Genomic DNA, 22,071 nt, shown 5'->3' on the forward strand with positions numbered 1-22,071 from the left:
CCCAGTAGGTACAAACCAGACATGTAACCGTACATAAAAACGCGCTACAGACTTATTCGTAGTCTCAAAATTTCCAACGGAGGCCTATTTGATCGGGTCAACACCCAATGGCCAAAGATCAACTTTCAAAACAATAATAAAAAATGATCCCGAGTGCCTCGCGAACTGTCACGACCCGACTAGGGGCCGCGACGAGCACCCGGAGCTAGCCCACCTGGGCACCCCTTAGCTTACACTTAAGCTTGCATCTAGGTGAGCCACATAATTAAACATGCATTTCGATTTATCAATCACACTAGTCCCATTGGACGACAACATCCTTAATCATCATAGGCATCTACGCCACATCAATGTACATGGGCTGACGAGGCCAACAAAATGATATACAAAACATAGGCCGACAAGGCCAGACATATCTAACCATATACACGTGACTACGAGGCTCTAAAGAGAGTATAACATAACACATGAGCGGGACAGGACCCAGCTATGCCCATAATTATATACACAAAAGAATAAGTACCCAAAAGCTTTGGCTCCGAAGAAAATGGAGCTATGCTATACAACCTCTGAATAAGCAGCTATGGATCAAATCTGTCTCCCTGTGCACCTACGGGCATGACGCAGCGTCCACAAACAAAAGGACGTCAGTACGAAGAATGTACTGAGTATGTAAAGCATGATCAACATCGGTATATATAAGCATAGTGAACAACATATGAAATAGCATAGAAGGGGGAGACAATAACATCATCATCATGACACTTACTTGCCTTTCATAGGATCTTTCCATTTCTCACACATATTTGTATACATAGATCCTCATCCGTGTTCCATAATAGTACTCGTACCGTATTCGTACTCGTATTCATATACATGCCCTTATTCATATTCATATACATAGTCTTATCACATTCATATTCATATTATATACATAGCCGTATCATATACGTAGCCCATACACATATGTACATACATAGCGTACCCGACCATAAGGTTCGGTGTTTCATACATACTTGGCCAACCAAGGCTCAAGGTTATATCTACCTGGCCCTACCAAGGCTTCAGGGTTATCCGTACCATCTGCAGATGTGGGCGCGCGTTACGTAATCATATACATACATATAAATATACTCTACCCGGCACTATAAGCTCGGGGTTTCATTATAGCCCTTCATAGGCACACATACATACAATAGCCCGTAGGCACCTTTAGCAGCATTATTATTACTACCATCATCATTATCGCTACGTCTATATCATAGGATTACTCATCATATGAGGTGCGTAGTGCAATCGTAGTACATATCAAGGATCGTGAGCTTACGAGCTCGGAATATCAATCATTTGGAGACAACATACTCATAGAGAGAATTTAGGAATTTGGCCAAAGAACCATGCCTTATGAAAGAAGGGTTAGCCTTACATACCTTTCCGTCGCACTATTCTACACTAGCACGTTCCCTTCCAATGTTAGCGTTTCTACCTTCATTAACATCATAACAATGGCCATTAGTCATTCGCATTATCCACATTCCTTAATTTACTCCTAGTTCACCCATATTCATGGTTATAACCTTCGACCTCTCCCATTCATATACAATGTTTTATTCCATGATCTTAACGTTGTTTATAACACATTCATATCACAACTCGACAACAATCATAATTCAATTCAAACTATTTCTCAAAATGTCACTATTCATCATTCATGACCCATTTTACCATATTTTCTACAATCCATGTATTTCAACTCTTCAATACCTTAAACATCATATAAATATCATGAATCTTACCTTAGATGTTGTAGGAGCAAGCCTTAGTTGATAATACTACACCTTGAGTAAAACCCTAGTTTATCTCCATTTGGATTTCTTGACCTTGGATGATCCTTGATGGTTTTCTTACTCTTGATTCACTTGTTTTATATTGATGATCACTAAATATCTTTGAACTCTTATGAAATAAATGTAGAAAGATGTTCTAGAGAGAAGGGGTGTGATGTAGAAATGAAATGAAATAAGCCTTGGTCCCCTTATTTTATAACTTGAAAATCTGTGTTGAAGTGTACAGTGGTCGTAAACATGGTTTACGACCCGTCCTCCAGTTTACGGACCGTCCTTCGTGGTCGTCTTTAACCATTTCAGAACTAGAAACTCAGACTTCAACCATGGTGATTTACGACCATGGTTTACAGGCCGTAAATCACTTTACGGTCCGTAAACCAGGTCGTATTTTACCATTTCCTCGACTGGCAGAAAGTTAAAGTTTTGCATGCCAGTTTAGACCTGCCAGTTTACGGACCGTACACCATTTTACGGTTCGTATAGCACTTTACGACCACCTGGCCAGTTGCAAACCTGCAACTTTTCACATTTCTTAGACCTTTCATTCTAATCACCCTCATCCGTGCACATGCATTGCTCATCCCACCTTGCCTTATCTTAGCGACTTTCTCGTCTTACGTCGGATACCTTTGAAATCTCGCCTAAGGTCATCAAACGTCATTCCTTACTCATGGAACATCCTACACTCATACTCATCACTAGTTCGTTCACTTGCGTACCAACGGAAAATTTTCCGAGGTGTAACACGAACCGAACTGAACATCCCACCAAATCATAATTGACCATCTGGATCTCTCAGAGTCGATGAATTTCTGAAAAAGGTCTGTTCACCCAAAAAGTCAACTATTGGTCAAACTTTTTTCACTTTAAGGTTCTATTTCTAAAAAGGCATCATAAATCTCGCCCAAATACCTCGAGAACTATGCTGCCCATCCCCGCGGATCAAAATCATACTAATAAGGCTCAAGTAAGGGCCAATGGCAGTAAATGGGTCAAAAGCAATATAACGACCAAACGGGTCATTACAATACCTCTGTATGCTTTTGTACTTTCTTTCTGTATGCAAAAATTCTCACACTTTGAAGCTCTAGCATACTACTTTCACATTTGATACTCACCACAAGATTCAAAGATCTTATTTACTTTCTTAAACTCTTTGTCAAGTCAAAACCAGATAGACATTTTGAAACGGCGGGAGTATTTATATATTGTATTCCATCCTTCCCAAAAATATTTCTACAACTTGAGAAAGTTTTCCTAAAATAAGTAATTACTTTAGGAATTCAAGACTAACATTGATAATTAATTCCAACTATAACCTTAATGACACAATATTAATAAGAAAAAATCAATTTACTTTTATTAAATAAGGGTAACTTAGTGAACTACACCTTGTATTTGTTGTTTTTCTGATAGGGCCTCAGATTAGCCACATCAACTGTGGGCTCTTTACTAGTGCCCTTACCTGCTGCTACATTAGCCCTTTGGCTAGCTGAAGTCTTTTTGGTCACATACATCTCTATATACAAACACCAATATATGAGTTCAAAAACCAAACTCCTATGACTCAGCGCTACAGGACGATCTGGATCTGACAGAGGGGTAACTGACTCCTAAATTCCTTGTAGCTCCCTATTTATAATGTGGTGAACAACACATTTATAAATAAGACTACTAGACCCGACTTGTAGACTCCCTAGGAAAAACCTGCTCTGATACAAAATTTGTCATGCCCCAAAACTGGGGAGGCGTGGTGGCACCCAGTGCCATACTTAGACCTCGAGCGTACCATTATAACTCATATCTCTAGACAAACATAGAAGCTATCTGGCCGACGAGGCCAGATGTAAGTAAAACATAACATCTTAGACCAATAAGGGACAAGTACTATAAATCAGTAAACGGATAACGTCTCTCAAAAATGGGATCATCCCATCATATATATTTATATATAGATCTGAACGGCCAGCAAGGCCAATGTATACCTCTGCAAAAAGCAAAACCCAAAACAAGATTTACATAAGGGCCGACAAGGCCACCATGCTGATATACATGACGCATTTATAAGTCTCTAGGAAGGACAAATTGTACCGTGGTCAGAACATTGCCCTGACCTACCCATCACGTCTATATCTATACTAAAAAAGAATCTCTAAAATTTGGACCTGGTAACTCCGAATGAGATAGAGCTTACCAATCACACTGATACTCGACACATCTACTGCAGAGGTCTGTCTGTTATATCCCGTATTTTGTACATTCGGATAATTCAAGATAATTGCGATAAGTTAAGGGCAAGGCTATATTTTGATCTTGTTTAATACACAAATTGTTTATGAAAATTATTGATGTGGAAATATTAAGAAAGGCTAGTGGTAAAAAGGGAAATTCACAAGGTGGCTCATGGAGATATTAAGGAAAACTTAGGGTTGAAAGTGAATTATAGAAAGTTAATAATTCATGAAATAAAAGGCCAAGTGGCCATGTGATGTGGTGTGGGCTATGGCCCACATGGATGTATAATATAAGTTGATGAAATAAGACAAATTGATCATATTCATCATCTTCACCCCTTAGAAACTTGTAGAATCTTGGAGAAAAAGAACAAGGGCCATTCGGCCATGGCATAGCCGAACAAGGCCTTGGAAAAAATATTTTCTTCTTGCAATTCAACTAATTGGAAGGTCCTCTTTAACGTGGAGTAGTTGTTGGGACAAATAAACCATTCATTCTTGCAAGGAGCAACCTTAGCCAAGTAAGAAGATAAGTGGAAAAGGTAAGGTTTAATCTTCTTTTCATATGTTATGGATGGTTTGTATATGTTGTATAGTGTAGAAATGAATGAAATTCATGAAAGTATGTGTGTTGGGTTGTAACCGTGTGGGTGGTTGTTTTGTGTAGAAGTGATGAATTAATTTTACTTTGTATTTTAGTTGTTGTTGTTGTGGATTCTATGGTGCAAATGAAGGTTTAATGGTTCAAATTGGTATTGAAATTGTTGTGGCTTGTTGGAGGAGTTAATGTGATTTTAATATAGTTTCTTGTGATTATGAGAATGAAGTGCTAATGTGTAGATTGTTGGTGTAGTTCATGAATTTGAAAGAAGGAAATGTGTTGTTATTGTTCTTGTCGAATTTGGAAGGTTTTGGGTGAAGTGGTATGTTGGTTGGGTTGTTTTGAATATTGTGTGAATTGTCTGAAGTGTTCTTGAATCATGTTAGAATGATTTTGGATTAACACTTAAATGTGAGATCATTGGTGTTAGCTTGACTGTATATGGTCGATTTGAATGTGAATGGAATGCCGCGAATTAGGTAAAAGGGAGTTGCTAATGTTAGAATGCGTTTTGAATTAATTGTTGATGTTGTTAATATGGTTGTTGTCATTGTTGTTGATAATTTGGCCGAGTCGAATTCTCGGATTGTTGTTGATGATTTAGCCGAGTTGGATTCTCGGGGATGGTTGTATTTACAGGGGAAATGCTGCCGAAATTTCGGTAGATTATAAATGAATTTATTTGAAAGACTAAGACAAGTGTGTGACGATGTGTTTAATGATTGAGTAAATCTTCTTGAATGTAGACTAGCGATAGCGAGCTTGGACAATTAAGCGTAGCTAATAGGACGTGGAGCAGGTATGTAAGGCTTACCTTTTCTTTCTTTTGGCATGTCCTAGAGCTAAGTAAGTTATGATACGTATCTTGGGGTAACTCTATCCTTGATTCCGAGCTTGTTAATGATTCTTATTCACTTCTTGATATGAGTATGCTTAGATAGTCAAGCTTATTGTACGATTGAATAACAAGCAAAGCATAGAGAGTTCTTGTTTTTTTTAAAAATAGTTCTGTAAGTAGTAATGTCCCTAACTTTCGTAGATGGTCTCGGATTGTCATGGAAATGTTCGTAGAGGTTTCTATAATGAATAACGTTCCTAACTTTCATATGCTAACTCGGATTGTTTTGGAAACGTTCATGGAGGTTTCTACAATAAATAATGTCCATAACTTCCTTATGCTAACTCGGATTGACTCGAGGCGTGTTTATGATCCTTCAAGTGTCGATTAGTGTACTTATCTGTTGAGTCCTAAAAATTGATTTATATGCATATGGTTTTACTAATGATTTCGAGGAAATTAGTTTTGTACTAAAGGAAACATAAAGTTAGACTTTCAAAACCACTCCGAAGGGGGTGCGAGATTTTACTATTTAGATTTTCAAAATCACTCCGAAGGGGGTGCGAGATTTTACTATTTAGATTTTCAAAACCACTCCGAAGGGGGTGCGAGATTTTACTATTCAGATTTTCAAAATCACTCCGAAGGGGGTGCGAGATTTTACTATTTCGTTTCATCTACGATTTATGTTTACACTTCATAGCATCATTTCTTTGTATTGATATTCGTGGATTAAGTTGTGTTGACACCATCATTATTATTATGCCAGAAGCGGCATGCCCGAAGGGGCCATCATTATTATTATGCCGGAAGTGGCATGCCCGAAGGGGCCATCATTATTATTATGTCGGAACCGGCATTCCCGAAGGGGCCATCATTATTATTATGTCGGAACCGGCATGCCCGAAGGGGCCATCATTATTATTATGTCAGAACCGGCATGCCCGAAGGGGCCATCATTATTACTATGTCGGAAGCGGCATGCCCGAAAGGGCCATCATTATTATTATGCCGGAAGCGGCATGCCCGAAGGGGCCATCATTGTTACTATGCCGGAAGCGGCCGTCCGAAGGGACTATTGTGATACTATATTCACATTGTGTATTCTAGAATTTGGGTAGGTTGTACTTATATTGGGTATGCTAGAATTTGTGTAAGGCACTACATGGCACGGTTCAAAATGCTGTTCCAGGTTACTCCCGGGTTGCCTCCAAACTGGTTTACTGTTACGCCTTTCCTTGTTTATGATTCAGAAATGCTTTACATATTCCGTACTGACCCCCTTTCTTTGGGGGTTGCATTTCATGCCACGCGGGTGTATACAGATGAGTGGAAGACATTGACTATAGGATGTTCCCATGCTACCAGCTGGATCGGCGAGCTCCATCTCAGTTCGGAGTGTTTCCGGGTCAAAGTACTTATGTCATGGTATTTTGTATATGTTAGAGACTTTGCAGACAGTGTCCTGTGGATAGGGCGTCGAGAAGTGCGAATCATTTGTAGATTTTTAAAGAGTATGTATGTTACACGATTTCAATTGGTTTAAAGTTCTTAATTGATTGAAAGTTTTCATAATCATTATAAAGATAATTATCTCTATGTGAAAAAGTTTCATGTTTTTAAAAGTTTTTGAGATGACAGGTTTTGATAGAGCGAATATTTAAGAGTTCGCTCGACTCTGATGAGAGTCGGGCGCCCGTCATGCCCTATCAAGATTAGGGTGTGACACTGTCTACCTGTCTGTCAAGACCTGCAGGCATGTAAGCAGCGCCTCGGGCAAAAGGTGTGTCAGTACAAAACAATGTACCAACTATGTAAGGCACTGAAACAAAATATGATAAATAGAGTCAACTAAAAATCAAGAATACTCAGATGGTATACTTACCTACTCTGACTCGACTCTTTACACAATACAGTAATCTAGATAGCCAGCCACATATAGGTCTCGGTGTATAAGGATACTCTCTCCGGCCGTATAGACCAGGTATTAGGATACCCTCTCCAGCCATGTAGGCCGGACATAAGGATACTCTCTCCAGCCGTGTAGGCCGGGCATAAGGATACTCTCTCCAACCGTGTAGGCAGGGCATAAGGATACTCTCTCTAGCCATATAGTCCCGGCATAATACTCTCTCCAGCTTATAAGCTGGCCATAAGAATACTGTAATAGTACCAAATAACTGTAAACAAAACTTCTCTACTCTTTTAACGGATATATATATAATTAGTATAGAATGAATACGGATTCACAGTGAGGGATACTTGTAAACGTACGAACTCTTATGATATACTCTTTCTTTAAACGTTTGTATGACTCTTTCTAATTATGGGATCATGCCGTTAAAAAAGAAGGGATAGCCTTTACATACCTTATCACAATCTGGCTAATAACCACATTGAACTCGACTCCTCTCGCATTAATCTACAACAACGATAATAATGCTATGGTTAAGAGACAAAAGATACAATTATCGTACAACGAACGACAAGCTCATCTTATATTTAAACAGGCAGCATCTCTTCTATTTTTGTTATATTTCCGATGTCCTATATTGCAGCAACAACCCAAACAACAACTAGTACCTACACGGAATACAACAAGCACAAATGATACGTCAAGCGGCAAACTCAGTTCATGTCTATAAAATTATATTTTCAAACCCTTTCCCCTTTTTTTTTCGAGAAACCTGTCAATAATTACAACAACCATGTACTCGGGTTTTCCCATCAATTTCCAGCCATAAAATACCACAATAATAACCTCAAAACAGTTCAAAGAGCAACAACAACAACACAACTGTTATATCCCGTATTTTTTTACGTCGAGTTATTCGTAAGAGAATCGACTCAAGTTAAAGACGGGATCATTTTCGGATACGAAATAGGGACTTTTAATTTCCAATTTTAATTAGAACATAAATTGTTTATAAATTTTATTTAGTGTAGAAATATTACTAGAGATTTGGGATTAATTAATTGTGATTAGATTATTAAGTAAGAATTGGTGATCAATTAAAATTAATTAACCTAATTACTATAGTGGGCCCCACCCGAATATATATATAAAAAAAGGGAAAATGACAATTCAAGAATTTAATTAGTGAGTCACAAGGGGGGGGGGGGGGGGGGCACGTGTCTGGCTATAAGCAACCATATATATAGGGATAAAGGTGAACAAATTACAATTTAGTTTCATTTTCAAGAAAATTAATTTAAGAAAAATCACAAAACCTCCATGGTGTTGAAGAAATATTTGTGTTTTTGAATGTTTTGATCAAGTTTCAAGTGCATTACAAGTTCAAGGAGGTGATAGCAACATTGGATATTGAGTTGAGGAAGAAGAAATTGTAAAATTGAAGCAATTGAGTGTAGAAATTCCTCCGAGAAAATTTAGGTAAGATTTTCTTATTTTGTGGTATAATTGTGTTAATAGTGTTGAAATGGAATTATAAAAATTGGATTGGACGAAATTGGAAGTAAGAAAACGCATGAAATCGTTGTTATATGAAATTGTGGGTTGAAAAGGATTCAGAAGGGTTGTTGGATTGTTAGAATTGTTTATGGGCTGAATTGTAAGAATTTTGTATGTATATCTCTATTGCTGTTATTATTGGTATTTCTGTGATGACAGGAGGATAATTGGAAATTCGGGTTAGGCGAATATATAGGGGAAATGCTATCCGATTTTCGTTAAGTCCTTAACTAATGAAAAGCCCTAATCGAGAAAGCATAAGTTGAAGAATGAGTTCTATAAGCGATGGGCTACAGATTTACGAACAAGAAAGTATAGTTACTAACGATAGTGTTACTTTTATATTAAATAGGCTAAAGGGGCGACGAAGCGAACGAGATTACGATTAATCGTTAACAAGTATGTAAAGCTATCCCTTCTTTCTTTTGGCATGTCTTAGATATAAGTGACGAATGATATGAGCTTTGGGGTAATTCCATTCATAAGTTTCGAATGTGATTCATGATTCCTATTCACTTCTTGATGTTAGAACTCTTGAAATGATTGAGCTTCCCTCTCAAAGTTTTCTATACGTTGGATAGTAGTCGATATATATAAGCTCTTATTCTTAAAGACTCTACGATAACTAATGTCCTTGACTTCTATAAGCTATTTTATATTATCTTGATACAAGTCTATGATTCCTAAGGCTCTTTTGATATGATCTGTAATGACATTCGAGGGATACTTGATATGATTGTCGCTATTGATACTCAGGTGTTAATCTCTTCTTCTTATTCTGTTGAGTCTTGATAATGATTTAAATTGCATATGGTTGCTCACTACTCTGCTCGTGCATGCCTCAATATGTCTTTCACTGAGTCCCGGGCCGGGTATGTTATCGTGCACAGTCTTATATATATATATAATGGTGTTATGCTGTTATGGCGTTATGATGTGTTTATGGAGTTATGCTGTGTTATGGCGTTATGATATGTTTATGGAGTTATGCTGTGTTATGGCACCAAGGATGGTGTGGCGACCATGTTCACCGAGTCCCATAATGGGCCGGGTATGATATATGATATTGACATGCATGATTTATGTTTCAAAAGGGCAAGTATTTTGGTATTCTAAACATTGTACTTGTCTTCTGTACTCCCTATTTCAGTTATGATCCTTTTTACTGTATTTCATACTTTATATACTCAGTACATATTCCGTACTGACCCCCTTTCTTCGGGGGGCTGCGTTTCATGCCCGTAGGTACAGATAATCGGTTTGGTGATCCTTCAGCATAGGACTTCTACTCAGCTGTCTTGGAGAGCTCCGTTGTTCCGAAGTCTAGACTTTTGGCACAAATCTTCTAATGTATATGTATATGCTTATCCAGGGGTACGGTGGGGCCCTGTCCCATCATATTTCACTATTAGTACTCTTAGAGGTTTGTAGACATGTGTGTGGGTTGTGTACAAATTATGATCAGCTGTGTCTATATAGTTATTGTGGAAGTTCTGTTGTTGTAGCAGCCTTGCCGGCTTGCATATGTTATCGTTTTGTAGTGGCAGCCTTGTCGGCTTGCGTAATTTAATGATATGTAGTGGCAGCCTTGTCGGCTTGCGTAGCATAATGATATATATATATATATAGTGGCAGCCTCGTCGGCTTGCGTATATTATTTCATTGCGATTGATTGAGGACCTATAGTATCAGTTCGACTATGTTTAACAGGTACATATGGGTGTCCAGCTCGGACACTAGTCATGGCCCACGGGGCTGGGTCGTGACAACAACCACAATTTTCAACTTTTATTTTACGGGTTTTCAGCTGTACAAGCAAGCTATGACTTTTAGAAGCTCAAATACATGTAGAATAAACATATTGTTACCTCAAACCAGAAGAATAACTCCAAACCTGAGGTTACTTCACTTTGAAGAATTCTCCAAATCAACCAAAATAAGAGAACTTGTGTTCTACAAGCACCATAGGCTTCTCAGTGTAAGATTCACGTAATCTATCCTTGGATTTACTCAAATAATTATGAGAGATTAGAAATCTTACCTCAACCAGCAAGAATAACTTCTGATCTGAAATTACTTCACATCACGGAAACCTCAATTTCAACAATAGTGAAGAAGAACTTGATCTAACTAGCATCACGAGATTTCTGGTGTTGGATTTGGGTGTTTTCTCTTTGGTTTTCACTCTTCAATAATGGAGAACATTTTGAGAGTGCTTTGGGAGTGTATAGGGTCTGTTTGGGTCAAAAAATGAGCCCAAATGACCCTAGCACCGCTTTTAAATTGGTGGATAAACATCCACCTCCTATGTGGGTCCCAAAGGTGACTATCTGCGTAGTCTTGCAAAAACGCGAATATTTCTCTATTTTGACGTTGTATCGACAAAAGGTTTAATGTGTTGAAAACTAGACTTTTAGACCTTCAATTTGGTGGGTGGATGACCCCGTAACTCTAAGTATATTGACAGAAAAGCTCAGTGACATTAGACCCAAATTTCAGTAAACTTATGAATGTAAATTTCGATAACTTTTGCCGACTTGTTTTACAACTCACTTGACTTCAAAACTCAACATACTAATATTACATGATTCAAATACCTTAAAACACGACCTCCTTAGCATATTAATCACTCCTAGTTTTACTCCGAAATTACGAGTTATAATATCCTTGATTCGCTTAACCTCCAACTCTCACAATATTTTCTTAACACTTGTTAAACTTGGGTTAAGCAGTTATAACCTCAAAGATAGTCTTGGTTTCCAAGCTTATGTCGAATAACTTATGATGAACATAATGTACTAAAGTGCGAGGTGTAACAGAGATGATTTTTGGCTATCTAGTTAACCAAATTTAACCTAATTCCTTGTTCTTACAAGTTTAGCCCAATACCTAATTTTCTTCTATCCTCTGTACGTCTCTCGTGCACTCTCTTTCTCCTCTTCACATCTCTCTCTATCTCTCTTCCCCGTCTGCAATTTCAAGCCCCAATTGAAGCTCTTGACTTCATTTATTCAGATTAATTATTCACCCAACAGATTCTAAGCAGCAAATTTTACAGGTCTGAAATTTCACACGAAGCTTAAAAAGCAGCAATGTAGTTGTTTAGATTTTAACCCAAAACATTTTCCTTTCGGCTTCAAATTTCAGACTTCGGTCCATCAAAGAAAATATTATAAGCTTTAAATAACACTCAGTCAAAATCTCAACACAAATATCAGATTTATAATATTGAAAGAGATTCGAAAGTTGACAATTGTGATTTTACTCTTACCCACGAATCTCTTCTCAAACTAGCAACTCCATTAGATTTACCTCAATAACAACTATAAATGAAGATATGCTGGATGGTGGTGTACATATGGAGATATTGTGGTGTTTGAGAGGAATTTCTGAGTCCTCAAGGGAATACATTATTTATAACTATACATAGTTATACAATATGTATACATTGTTATACAAAATATATACATTATATATGGTGTATAAGAATGTATATGTGATGTATAATAGTGTATAAGGATATTTATGTAAAGTTAAAAAAGAAGTTGCGCAACTTATATATAAGGCAAAATACATCAAATCACACTTAAACTATATAGGCGACATATTACACACCTGAACATCTTAAAAGTGAATTTATTACCATCCTACAAGCTGATGTGCCACAATTTATAAAAATAATTAAAAAATCGGCACGTTTTAATTAAATTTTATTTATTATTTTCTTTTTTTTAATTACAAAATACATATTTTTATAATCCCCACCCCCACCGTCCCTCTCATCAAATTTTAATTTTGTGGGTCCCACTTTGACTTTTAACTTTTCACTCTTTCTTCATTTTTTTCCTACATCAACGGCAGTTGGGTGACTTTTGCACCAGAGCAGGGTGGTTTTATGACTGATTTTCGGTGAAGGGTGGTGACTATAGGTGGGGATATCAGTGAAAAAAACATAGGAGACAGTCAGTTGGGTGCTTTGCTTGTGCTCCGACGGGAAAACAGGGGTTGTTTGGTGGTTTATTGGCGGTGGGCTAGCGGTTGATGGTGAAGGAGGTGGAGAAAGTGAACTCGAGCTAACTCCGTCCCCATTTTGTGCATATCTACGAATGGAAAAAATCAAGAATAAAAATGCTCCCATCCACTCTCTCGTTCTCTTTCCCATTTGTCAATCGCTTCATTCTCGTCTCTATCCCATTTCTTTTTTTAGTATCCTGTTAAAAGTTGCAGTGAAAAAATTAATAAATGGAGGAAAAGAAATAAGAAAAAGTGGGTGAAGATGAAGAAGAAATCTGGGGAGGGGATTTGTAACTGAAAGTTAGAGGAGAAGAGAAAGGGAGGGTGTGAAGAAGACGAAAGGGTAGGGGTGGGGGGTTGCCCAAAAATAAGTTTCTTTAATTTAAAAAAGATTATTTTTTTAATAATTTTGACTCTAGTCGCTATTTTTTCATTAGATGACATGGATGTTTTTTTAAATATGATATAGTATATGATGTGGTAATAACGTGGCGATGATGTGGTGCGAGTGTAAAACACCTCCCATCATGTGACTGGTTATATGTGCATTAGGCTGTTAATAAATTTACTTTTAAGATGTTCAGGTGTGTAATTGGTCGCCTGTATAGTTTGACTGTGAACTCGACATTTTGGGTATAGTTTAAGTGTAATTTGATATATAACTATACACCGATGATATAATGGGCTACATCGGCTACAAACTAGATGTGTAGGCAGTATATACAAGTTATTTGACTAGCAAGACTTTGTGAACTTCTTATACAAAGTTTCAGTCAAGTAACAGTTTCACAGTAAATTAGATAGCAAGAAATAGGGGTATCAAATGGGCGGGTTGGGCTGAAATTGACCCAATTAAAATGGGCTGAGGTAATAAATGGGTTGGGCTAACACTGACCCAAAAGTGACTTGGGCTGAAATGGGCTAAAAATGGGTTGGGTCATGATCCGCCCAACTTGACCTACTTTTTTTGAAGGATCTATTTTCTAGAAAAGAATTTTCGTGGAAAATATTTTATAGGAATACATTTTTTGCCAAAAAAAAAATTCCTGAAAAATATTTTAGCGGATTTTTCGTGGAAAATATTTTTGAGGAAAACCTTTTCCGTGGAAAATATATTGGAGAAAAAACATTTTTTGTGAAAAATATTTTCCTTCGTATCAAACACACCATAAACTTATAAGATACATGATACAAGAAAAGCGTATACATAAAAAAAAAAAAAAAAAAAAAAAAAAAGTAAATCTCAAGCAATAAACCCAAATTTAAGTAAATCTTAAAAACGGGCTAGTATTGGGCTAAGTTGGAGATCACTTTAAAAGAATTATGTTGAGTTGGAATAAAATCAAGCCAATATAAAATTATCTTGAGCCTAACCTATAAAACTTTGAGCGAGCTATCATCTTTTAGGCCATATTTGATACCCTTAGCAAGAAACGTCAGACGAACACTATCACGATCAGCCCACGAGCAAGGAAATAAGCTGAATAAGTAACACACTAATTGGATCATGGATTTAATATAGTTGGGGAAACACGCCAACTCCAAAAAACACGAAGACTTCCTTTTTCTAGAAAAACTTTCTCTGACTTCTCTATACAAGTCTATTCATTCACCCAATCACCATGGTTGACCCCACCGCTTCATCACCGCAACAGTGCCCAGATCAAATACCCCCTAAACCCCCAGATATAGATCACAATCAACAAAATAATACCAACAAATATAACTTCAAAGATAAATTACTCTCCACCGAACAAATAATTGACGTGGACATGGACATTTATGAGGCAGAGCATGTGGCGGCTTCACGAGAACCACAAATGCAGAAAGTGTTACAGACCATCTAACCAATGGAATTACAACAATTCATCTCACCCAAGAATAAAAAGAACGATTACACTCCTCATGGAAATTTTCTCTAATCATCAAGTTGATGGGAAAAAGAATTATGCACTATTATCTGAGATCAAAAATCCAAGAGCTCTGGCAACCCACCGGACCTTTTCCACTGATAGATCTGGGCAAAGATTATTTCATTGTTAAATTCACCAAAGAAGAAAATATGGTACATGTGTTAAACAATGGTCCTTGGTTTGTCCATGGGCACTTTCTGTCTGTTCAACGCTGAGTACCTCATTTTGTGGCAGAACAAGCTCAGTCAACCCGCACAGTAACTCCGGCAGTGAACAGTACTCCGGCGGCGAACAAGTTTTTATTTTTATTTTAAATTGTTTTCACCTTGAGTTGATACCTCTAGTGGCTCATATTAATTCATGTGTCTTTTAACCTTGTTAAATCTTGCCTGCTACACATTCTTGACTCCTGACTTTAAACTCTTGCCTTTATTCCTTTAGCTTATAGTGCTATCTTTCTTGTCATAGTAACCTGACTTGCATATAGTCTCTCGATAACTGTGCTTTAATATTGATTTTTATTTGTTTTAGATAAATCTTTGATTTGCTTTTATTTCCCTTAGTGGCTATAGTGAGTGATGGTAGACTAGGGTCATGTTCTCGGTCGGAGACGGGGGCTAGGGTTAGAGGGGGTAAGTGGGGTCAAGGAGCGTCTAGGTTGAGAGTAGGGTCCTGGAATATTGAGACTTTGACGGAGAAGTCCATAGATGTAGTTAAGATTCTTAAGGAGAGGAAGATTAATATAGCTTGCGTCCAAGAGACCAAATGGGTAGGATCTAAAGTTAAGGATGTGGACGGGTACAAGTTATGATTATCGGGTAAGTCAATGTATAGGAATGAGGTAGGCATTTTAGTAGATAGTGAGCTAAGGGACCAGGCTGTAGAGGTTAGGAGGGTCAATGACCGGATGATGGCGGTTAAGTTAGTTGTGGAAGGGTTTACCTTGAACATTATTAGTGCTTACGCGCCACAAGCAGGCTTAGACGAGGAAGAAAAGAGCGCTTTTGGGAGGATTTGGATGAAGTGGTGGGAGGTATACCGCCCACCGAGAAGTTATTCATAGGAGGAGATTTCAATGGACACATCGGCTCAACCTCGGGGGGATATGATGATGAGCATGGAGGTTTCGGCTTCGGAGTCAGGAATGAAGGAGGAGTCTCACTTCTAGATTTCGCTAAAGCCTTTGGATTGGTAATAGCCAACTCGCGTTTCCCGAAGAGGGAGCATCACTTGCTAACCTTTCGTAGTTCGACGGCTGCGACGCAGATAGACTTTTTGCTCCTTAGAAAAGAGGATAAAGGTCTTTGTAAAGACTGCAAGGTCATTCCGAGTGAGAACCTTACGACCCAACATAAGCTTTTGGTGATGGATTTGGGGATTATGAGAAAGAAGAGGAAGAGGGTCACGGATGACCTGCCAAGGATCATGTTATATCCCGTGTTTTAACACGTTGGAAAAATTTGGAAATATTCTTGACTTGTAAGAAATAAGGTCATAACTAAATTTTATTTGTCATAGGAGGTGTGTATGAAAGAATATTAATGTGGAAGTGTTGACTAAGGCTAAGGGAAAATTTGAAATTTTGGAAATTAGTTTCGGGAATTACAAAAGGTGAGCCATACGTCATTGGGCCCAAAATGAATGAAGGAAATTTGGGCCCAACACAAAAGGGGTGGCCGGCCAACATACTTGGCCCAAACCCAAGTCACATGGTAACCATGTGACAATTTAATTAAGGGACCATTATATACATTTGAAAGTTGAAGAAAAATTAGAAGAGAAAGAACAAGCAAAGAGAGAGCAAGAAAAAAAGGGGTTTCGGGTTTGGCCTTGGAAAATCACCATAAAAAATCTCCCTCTAAAAATTAATTTCTTGTTGAATTCCTACTAATTCAAGGTCCCTTTTCAACTTGGTGTAGTTGGTTTGGAAGAAAGAGCCCTTGGTTCATCATCTTGATCATATAGTCAAGTGAAGAAGATTGAGTAAGAAGGTAAGAATTCATCCCTTATTATTGTGTTTTGGAGTCTTGTTTGTGTTGTAGTATGTAGAAATGTGTTTATTGTATGGAGAAATGGAAGTTTGCAAAGTGGGTGTGTGTTATTAGTGTATGGCCGTGTGAATGTATATGTTGTATAGCCATAATGTGTTGAATTTGTGTTATATTCTAGTTGTGATTGTGGTGAAATGCATATTGGAAATGAAAGTGGAATGAATTGAGTTGGAGTGATAAAAAGAGCACATAGCCGTGTGGTGTGTTGGGGTTGGAATGGAAATGAATTAAGTTTGCTTAGTGTGTTAGTGTGTTATTGTGATGTTTGCAATGTAAATGAAAGTAAAACAATATCAGTTTGCTTTGAAATGGAATGTAGAAACTTATGTCGTTTTAGTATGATTTTCCGACATTAGGAAAATGAAGTTATTTGGTTGTTAGTTGTGTTGATCATTAATGAATTTGGAAGTTGGAAACATGTTATTAAAATGTATGCCAAAGATTTGATGTTTTGAACAAGTTATGACTTTGGCGGAAAGTTGTATATTGTGTATATCGTGTGTATAACTTGAGGAAAGGATATGAAATGTTTCTAAATCTATACTGTGATAACCTTGATTGATAATGAGTGTGAAATCATTGATATTAGTTTGAAAGTTGGGTTGGAGAGAAGGTTATGGCAATTGTCGGCAAGTAGAACTAGTTGTGCCATATTGTGTTTCTAGTGTTTGTTGTTGATGTTGATGTTGTTGTTTGGGTTGTTGTTGATGATTGTGAGCCGAGTTGAATTCTCGGGGGTGCTATATGTATAGGGGAAGTGCTGCCGAAATTTCGGTAGACAAATAAGAGTTGAATTGAATTTGTAGCATCTATAACTTACAATTGGTAAACTTGACCCATTTGCAGATTTTTGACGAAACGGGAAGTGAGTTTGGAAAGGCGTAAGGAGCTTGAAAGGTATGTAAAGCTACCCCGATCGTTCTTTTGGCATGTCTAAGTGTTTTAGGATCGGATTCGGGCCTCAAAAGACCTTCTTGGCCATCGGAATCCGCAAGAGAAAATCTCAGTTTTTCCTTCAGTAGAATTGAACCATTTTGATATGCTTTTCCTGAAATTATATAAATTTTCTCTAAACTCCTTGAAAAGCTATAGAATGTCCGTAGAACCTTTATAGGTGACCCCATAAGCTTAAAGGGCGTAATTTGAGCCCACCGCCTTGCTTGTTCCGAGGTGGGCCCGCTATTCCCGGTTTTGCCCTTAATGTACTAAAGTCTCCTTTTCGAACGATTTTTGAAAGAAACGTTTCGACTACCCTTTTTAATTACCTAACGAATATGGTTTTAAATATTCCATTAAGTCTGATAAATTGTTTTGATACTCGAAACTCATTTACTATGATTCCTTCTGACTTCATTGGATCGGTTTGTCTTTGATATGCCTCATCGAGTCTATGGAAACATTCATGATATTTTACTTGCATTAGTCTCTCACTACTCCATTCGTGGATGCCCCAATGTTTCCCACACTGAGCCCGGGCCAGGATATGTTGTCAAGCGTGATCCTCTGCATTGTTCGCCGTGCCTCGATGTGAGGGGGCAGGTATACGCGTACATGGGTTTGTGGAGTATGATGTGCCATGTCCGCTTGTTCTGATATGATTTGCTATGGCCATTTGATATGACATATTATGCTACGGGGTTATGCCCTTATTCTGATTCCTCTGTGTTGTGGCACCAACGTCGGGAGGGTGGCCACGTTCTGTCTGCCGAGTCCCTTGGCAGGGGCCGGATTGGATATGACATATGCTTCTGTACACACTCTGCATGTTTTGAAATCATGTATCTGATACTTTGGAATTTTCTGTTTACTTTCTGTATGTCCTGTACCAGTTATGATTTTGTCTCCGTAATTCGGGCTTTACATATTCAGTACATATTTTGTACTGACCCCCTTTCTTCGGGGGCTGCGTTTTCATGCCGCGCAGGTACCGACGACAGGTTTGCTGATCCGTCCGCTTAGGATCTCATTCTGCTATTTTTGGAGCGCTCTTTTATTCAGAGCCATCTTTTGGTACAGTCTGTTACTTCTATATGTGTATATTCTCGTTCATGGGTACGGCGGGGCCCTGTCCCGCCATATGATTCTGTTGGTCCATTCAGAGGTCTGTAGACATGTTTGTGGGTTGGGGTCTTTCTGTACAGATATGTGTATATGTTGTGTTTGGGCGATCCCATTCGCCGCGGCGGCCGGTCTGCATATATTTAAATGTTGTTTTGTTGGCCCTGTGTGGCCTTCGTTGGTATTTTCTGCGTGCAGGGTATATGGGATAGTCCGTAAAACAAAGGAAACTTTGCCAAAATTTTTCTGGAAATTATCTAAATTTAGAATAAAGCCTTGTTGGCTTCTGCCATATACTAGAATGCGTTTGAGTGCCCAGATCGGGCACTAGTCACGGCCTACGGGGTTGGGTCGTGACAAAAGTGGTATCAGAGCGGTTCGTCCTCGGAATGTCTACAGACCGTGTCTAGTAGAGTCTTGTTTATCGGTGTGTTGTGCACCACACCTATAAACAGGAGGCTACAGGGCATTTAGGATACTACCCTTCTTTCTGTCTTAGATCGTGCGATAGAGCTGTGTTATCAGGATGATTCCTCCCTAACGAATTGCTACATTTGCAGTTATGCCTCCAAAAAAGGCGACAGCGGCCCAAAAGGCCAAGGCAGCAGCTGTGGGAGAGACTAGTCGGGCCCAGAGGGTTACCAGGGCCCATGCTCATATTGCTCCTGATGTTATGCCCCCGGCAGAGGGCTCTTCCACACCGCCACATGTAGAGGAGATTGGAGCAGCAGCAGCTGCAGGTCGAGGGGCGGCTCCACCGCCAGCTCTCGAGATTCCAGTACCTGAGCCCCCAGCTCCACGGCCAGGCACTGAGGATCAGTCCATGAGAGAGGCAGTCCAGCTATTGACCAGACTTGTGGCAGGACAGGTTCAGGGGCACGGACTGGGAGGTGACCGGGCTTACAGGCGTGACAGTTCGAGAGCCCGTGAGTTCTTGACTTGTGGTCCTCCAGTGTTCTTCGGGACTAAACCCGAGGAGGATCCTGAGGAGTTTATCAGGAAGATGCGGCGCACTTTACAGCTGATTAATGCTTCCGAGACAGAGTCAGTTGCATTGGCTTCGTACCGGTTGTATGATGTAGCGGCAAATTGGTACGAGTCATGGGAGTTATCCAGAGGCGACGACGCTCCCCCAGCAGTTTGGGATGATTTTTCTCAGGCTTTTCTTAGTCATTTTCTGCCTCCGGAGTTACGGCGGGCCAAGGCTGACAGATTCTTATTGCTGAGACAGAGGGGTCGCAGTGTTCGAGAGTACAGTATGGAGTTCGACTCATTGGCCCGATACGTACCTGCTGTGGTAGCTACTATGGCTGACAGGATGCACAGGTACATTATGGGGCTGGATCGTTATTTTGTCGACAGCTGTTTGGTATTGGCTGCTCAGCCCGGCATGGATATTGCCCGGATTCAGGCCCACACCCAGGGCATGGAGGACCGGCATAGGGAGCGTCAGCCTGATAGGAGCCAGGATCGGAGACAGCCCAAGAGGGCCAGATCATCTGGGTATTCGGGAGATTTTCGGGGCAGGCAGCCTCAGCAGCCTCAGCAGCCTAGCAGACATCTATCCCAGCCGGCACAGAGCGCACCTCCACAGCCTACAGGTCGCAGATTTGATAGCCCAGGTTATTCAGGAGCAGGTCAGAGCTCCAGGGCTTCAGGTTCGCGGACAGACAGGGGTTCTGGTCAGACGAGGCCACCTAGGCCTCAGTGTTCTTACTGTGGCAGATACCATCCTGGGGAGTGCTACAGAGCCACCGGTGCATGTTTTTCTTGTGGCCGTCAGGGCCATTCTGTGAGAGATTGCCCGTATAAGGGTAGTTTGGGTGGTGCAGCGCAGCCTACCGGATCAGCCGCCGGGTCTTCATCTTCATCAGTGGCTATGCACCCTACGGGGCCAGGTACTTCAGCACCAGCGGGTCGCGGCAGAGGCCGTGGTGGAGCTTCGGGTACTAGCGGTCCTTCGAACCGCATCTATGCTCTGTTCAGCCGCCAGGATCAGGAGGCATCGCCTAATGTCGTCACAGGTACATTATTGGTTTTCTCTCGGTCTGTGTATGCATTGATTGATCCAGGTTCGACTTTGTCATATATTTCGCCTCTGGTTGCTAGTAAAATTGGTATAACATCTGAACCTATAGAGCCGTTTGAGGTAGCCACACCGATTGGGGACTTTATTGTAGCAAAACAGGTATATAAAAAACTGTTCTGTAATTGTATGTGGCCGTGACACTAAGGCAGATCTGGTGGAGTTAGATATGGTCGAGTTCGATGTTATTATGGGAATGGACTGGCTAGCCTCCTGTTATGCTAATGTTGACTGCCAAAATAAGGTAGTTCGTTTCCAGTTTCCCGGGGAGCCAGTTATAGAATGGGCCGGTAATACAGCATCGCCGAAAGGTAAGTTTATTTCATACCTTAAGGCAAAGAAAATGATCAGAAAGGGTTATTTTTATCATCTGGTTAGGGTACAAGACTTGACAGCAGAAACGCCGACTCTTCAGTCAGTTCCCGTGGTTAATGAATTTCCAGATGTGTTCCCAGAAGAGCTTCCAGGCCTTCCTCCAGAGCGGGAGATAGATTTTACTATTGATTTGCTTCCAGATACTCAGCCGATATCTATTCCCCCGTACAGAATGGCACCGGCAGAATTGAATGAACTGAAAGAGCAGTTGAAGGATCTGTTAGAAAAAGGCTTTATTAGACCCAGTACTTCGCCTTGGGGAGCCCCGGTATTATTTGTGCGTAAGAAAGACGGGTCGCTGCGTATGTGTATTGATTATCGGCAGCTGAATAAGGTAACCATAAAGAATAAATACCCCCTCCCCAGAATTGACGATTTGTTTGATCAGTTACAGGGCGCCAGATATTTTTCGAAGATAGATCTTCGGTCAGACTATCATCAGGTACGGGTACGAGAGGCTGATATTCCTAAGACAGCATTCCGGACCAGATATGGGCATTATGAATTCAGAGTTATGTCTTTTGGGCTGACTAATGCTCTTGCGGTATTCATGGATTTAATGAACCGGGTATTCAGGCCATT

At 39.6% G+C, this 22,071-nt stretch overlaps 1 protein-coding gene across 2 annotated transcripts; it reads left to right on the forward strand.

Annotated features, from left to right (window-relative positions):
* Positions 1–14,539: 14,539 nt before the first annotated feature.
* On the forward strand, positions 14,540–21,271 carry LOC132626586 (uncharacterized). 2 transcript variants are annotated; one of them, XM_060341501.1, is made up of 4 exons: positions 14,540–16,910; positions 17,817–17,867; positions 18,895–18,980; positions 19,589–21,271. In XM_060341501.1, exon 4 carries the CDS (start codon positions 19,591–19,593, stop codon positions 21,253–21,255), a length of 1,665 nt encoding a protein of 554 aa, XP_060197484.1. In that variant the 5' UTR covers positions 14,540–16,910; positions 17,817–17,867; positions 18,895–18,980; positions 19,589–19,590; the 3' UTR covers positions 21,256–21,271. The 2 variants fall into 2 exon arrangements, with proteins under 2 accessions (XP_060197484.1, XP_060197485.1); XM_060341502.1 differs by having other exon boundaries at positions 14,540–17,867.
* Positions 21,272–22,071: the final 800 nt, after the last annotated feature.

The sequence above is a fragment of the Lycium barbarum genome, chromosome 2, assembly GCF_019175385.1.
Source record: "Lycium barbarum isolate Lr01 chromosome 2, ASM1917538v2, whole genome shotgun sequence".
NCBI lineage: Eukaryota > Viridiplantae > Streptophyta > Magnoliopsida > Solanales > Solanaceae > Lycium > Lycium barbarum.

Coding starts and splice junctions, on each gene's coding strand:
- LOC132626586 (XM_060341502.1), top strand. CDS start 19,591: ATGCCTCCAAAAAAGGCGACAGCGGCCCAAAAGGCCAAGGCAGCAGCT.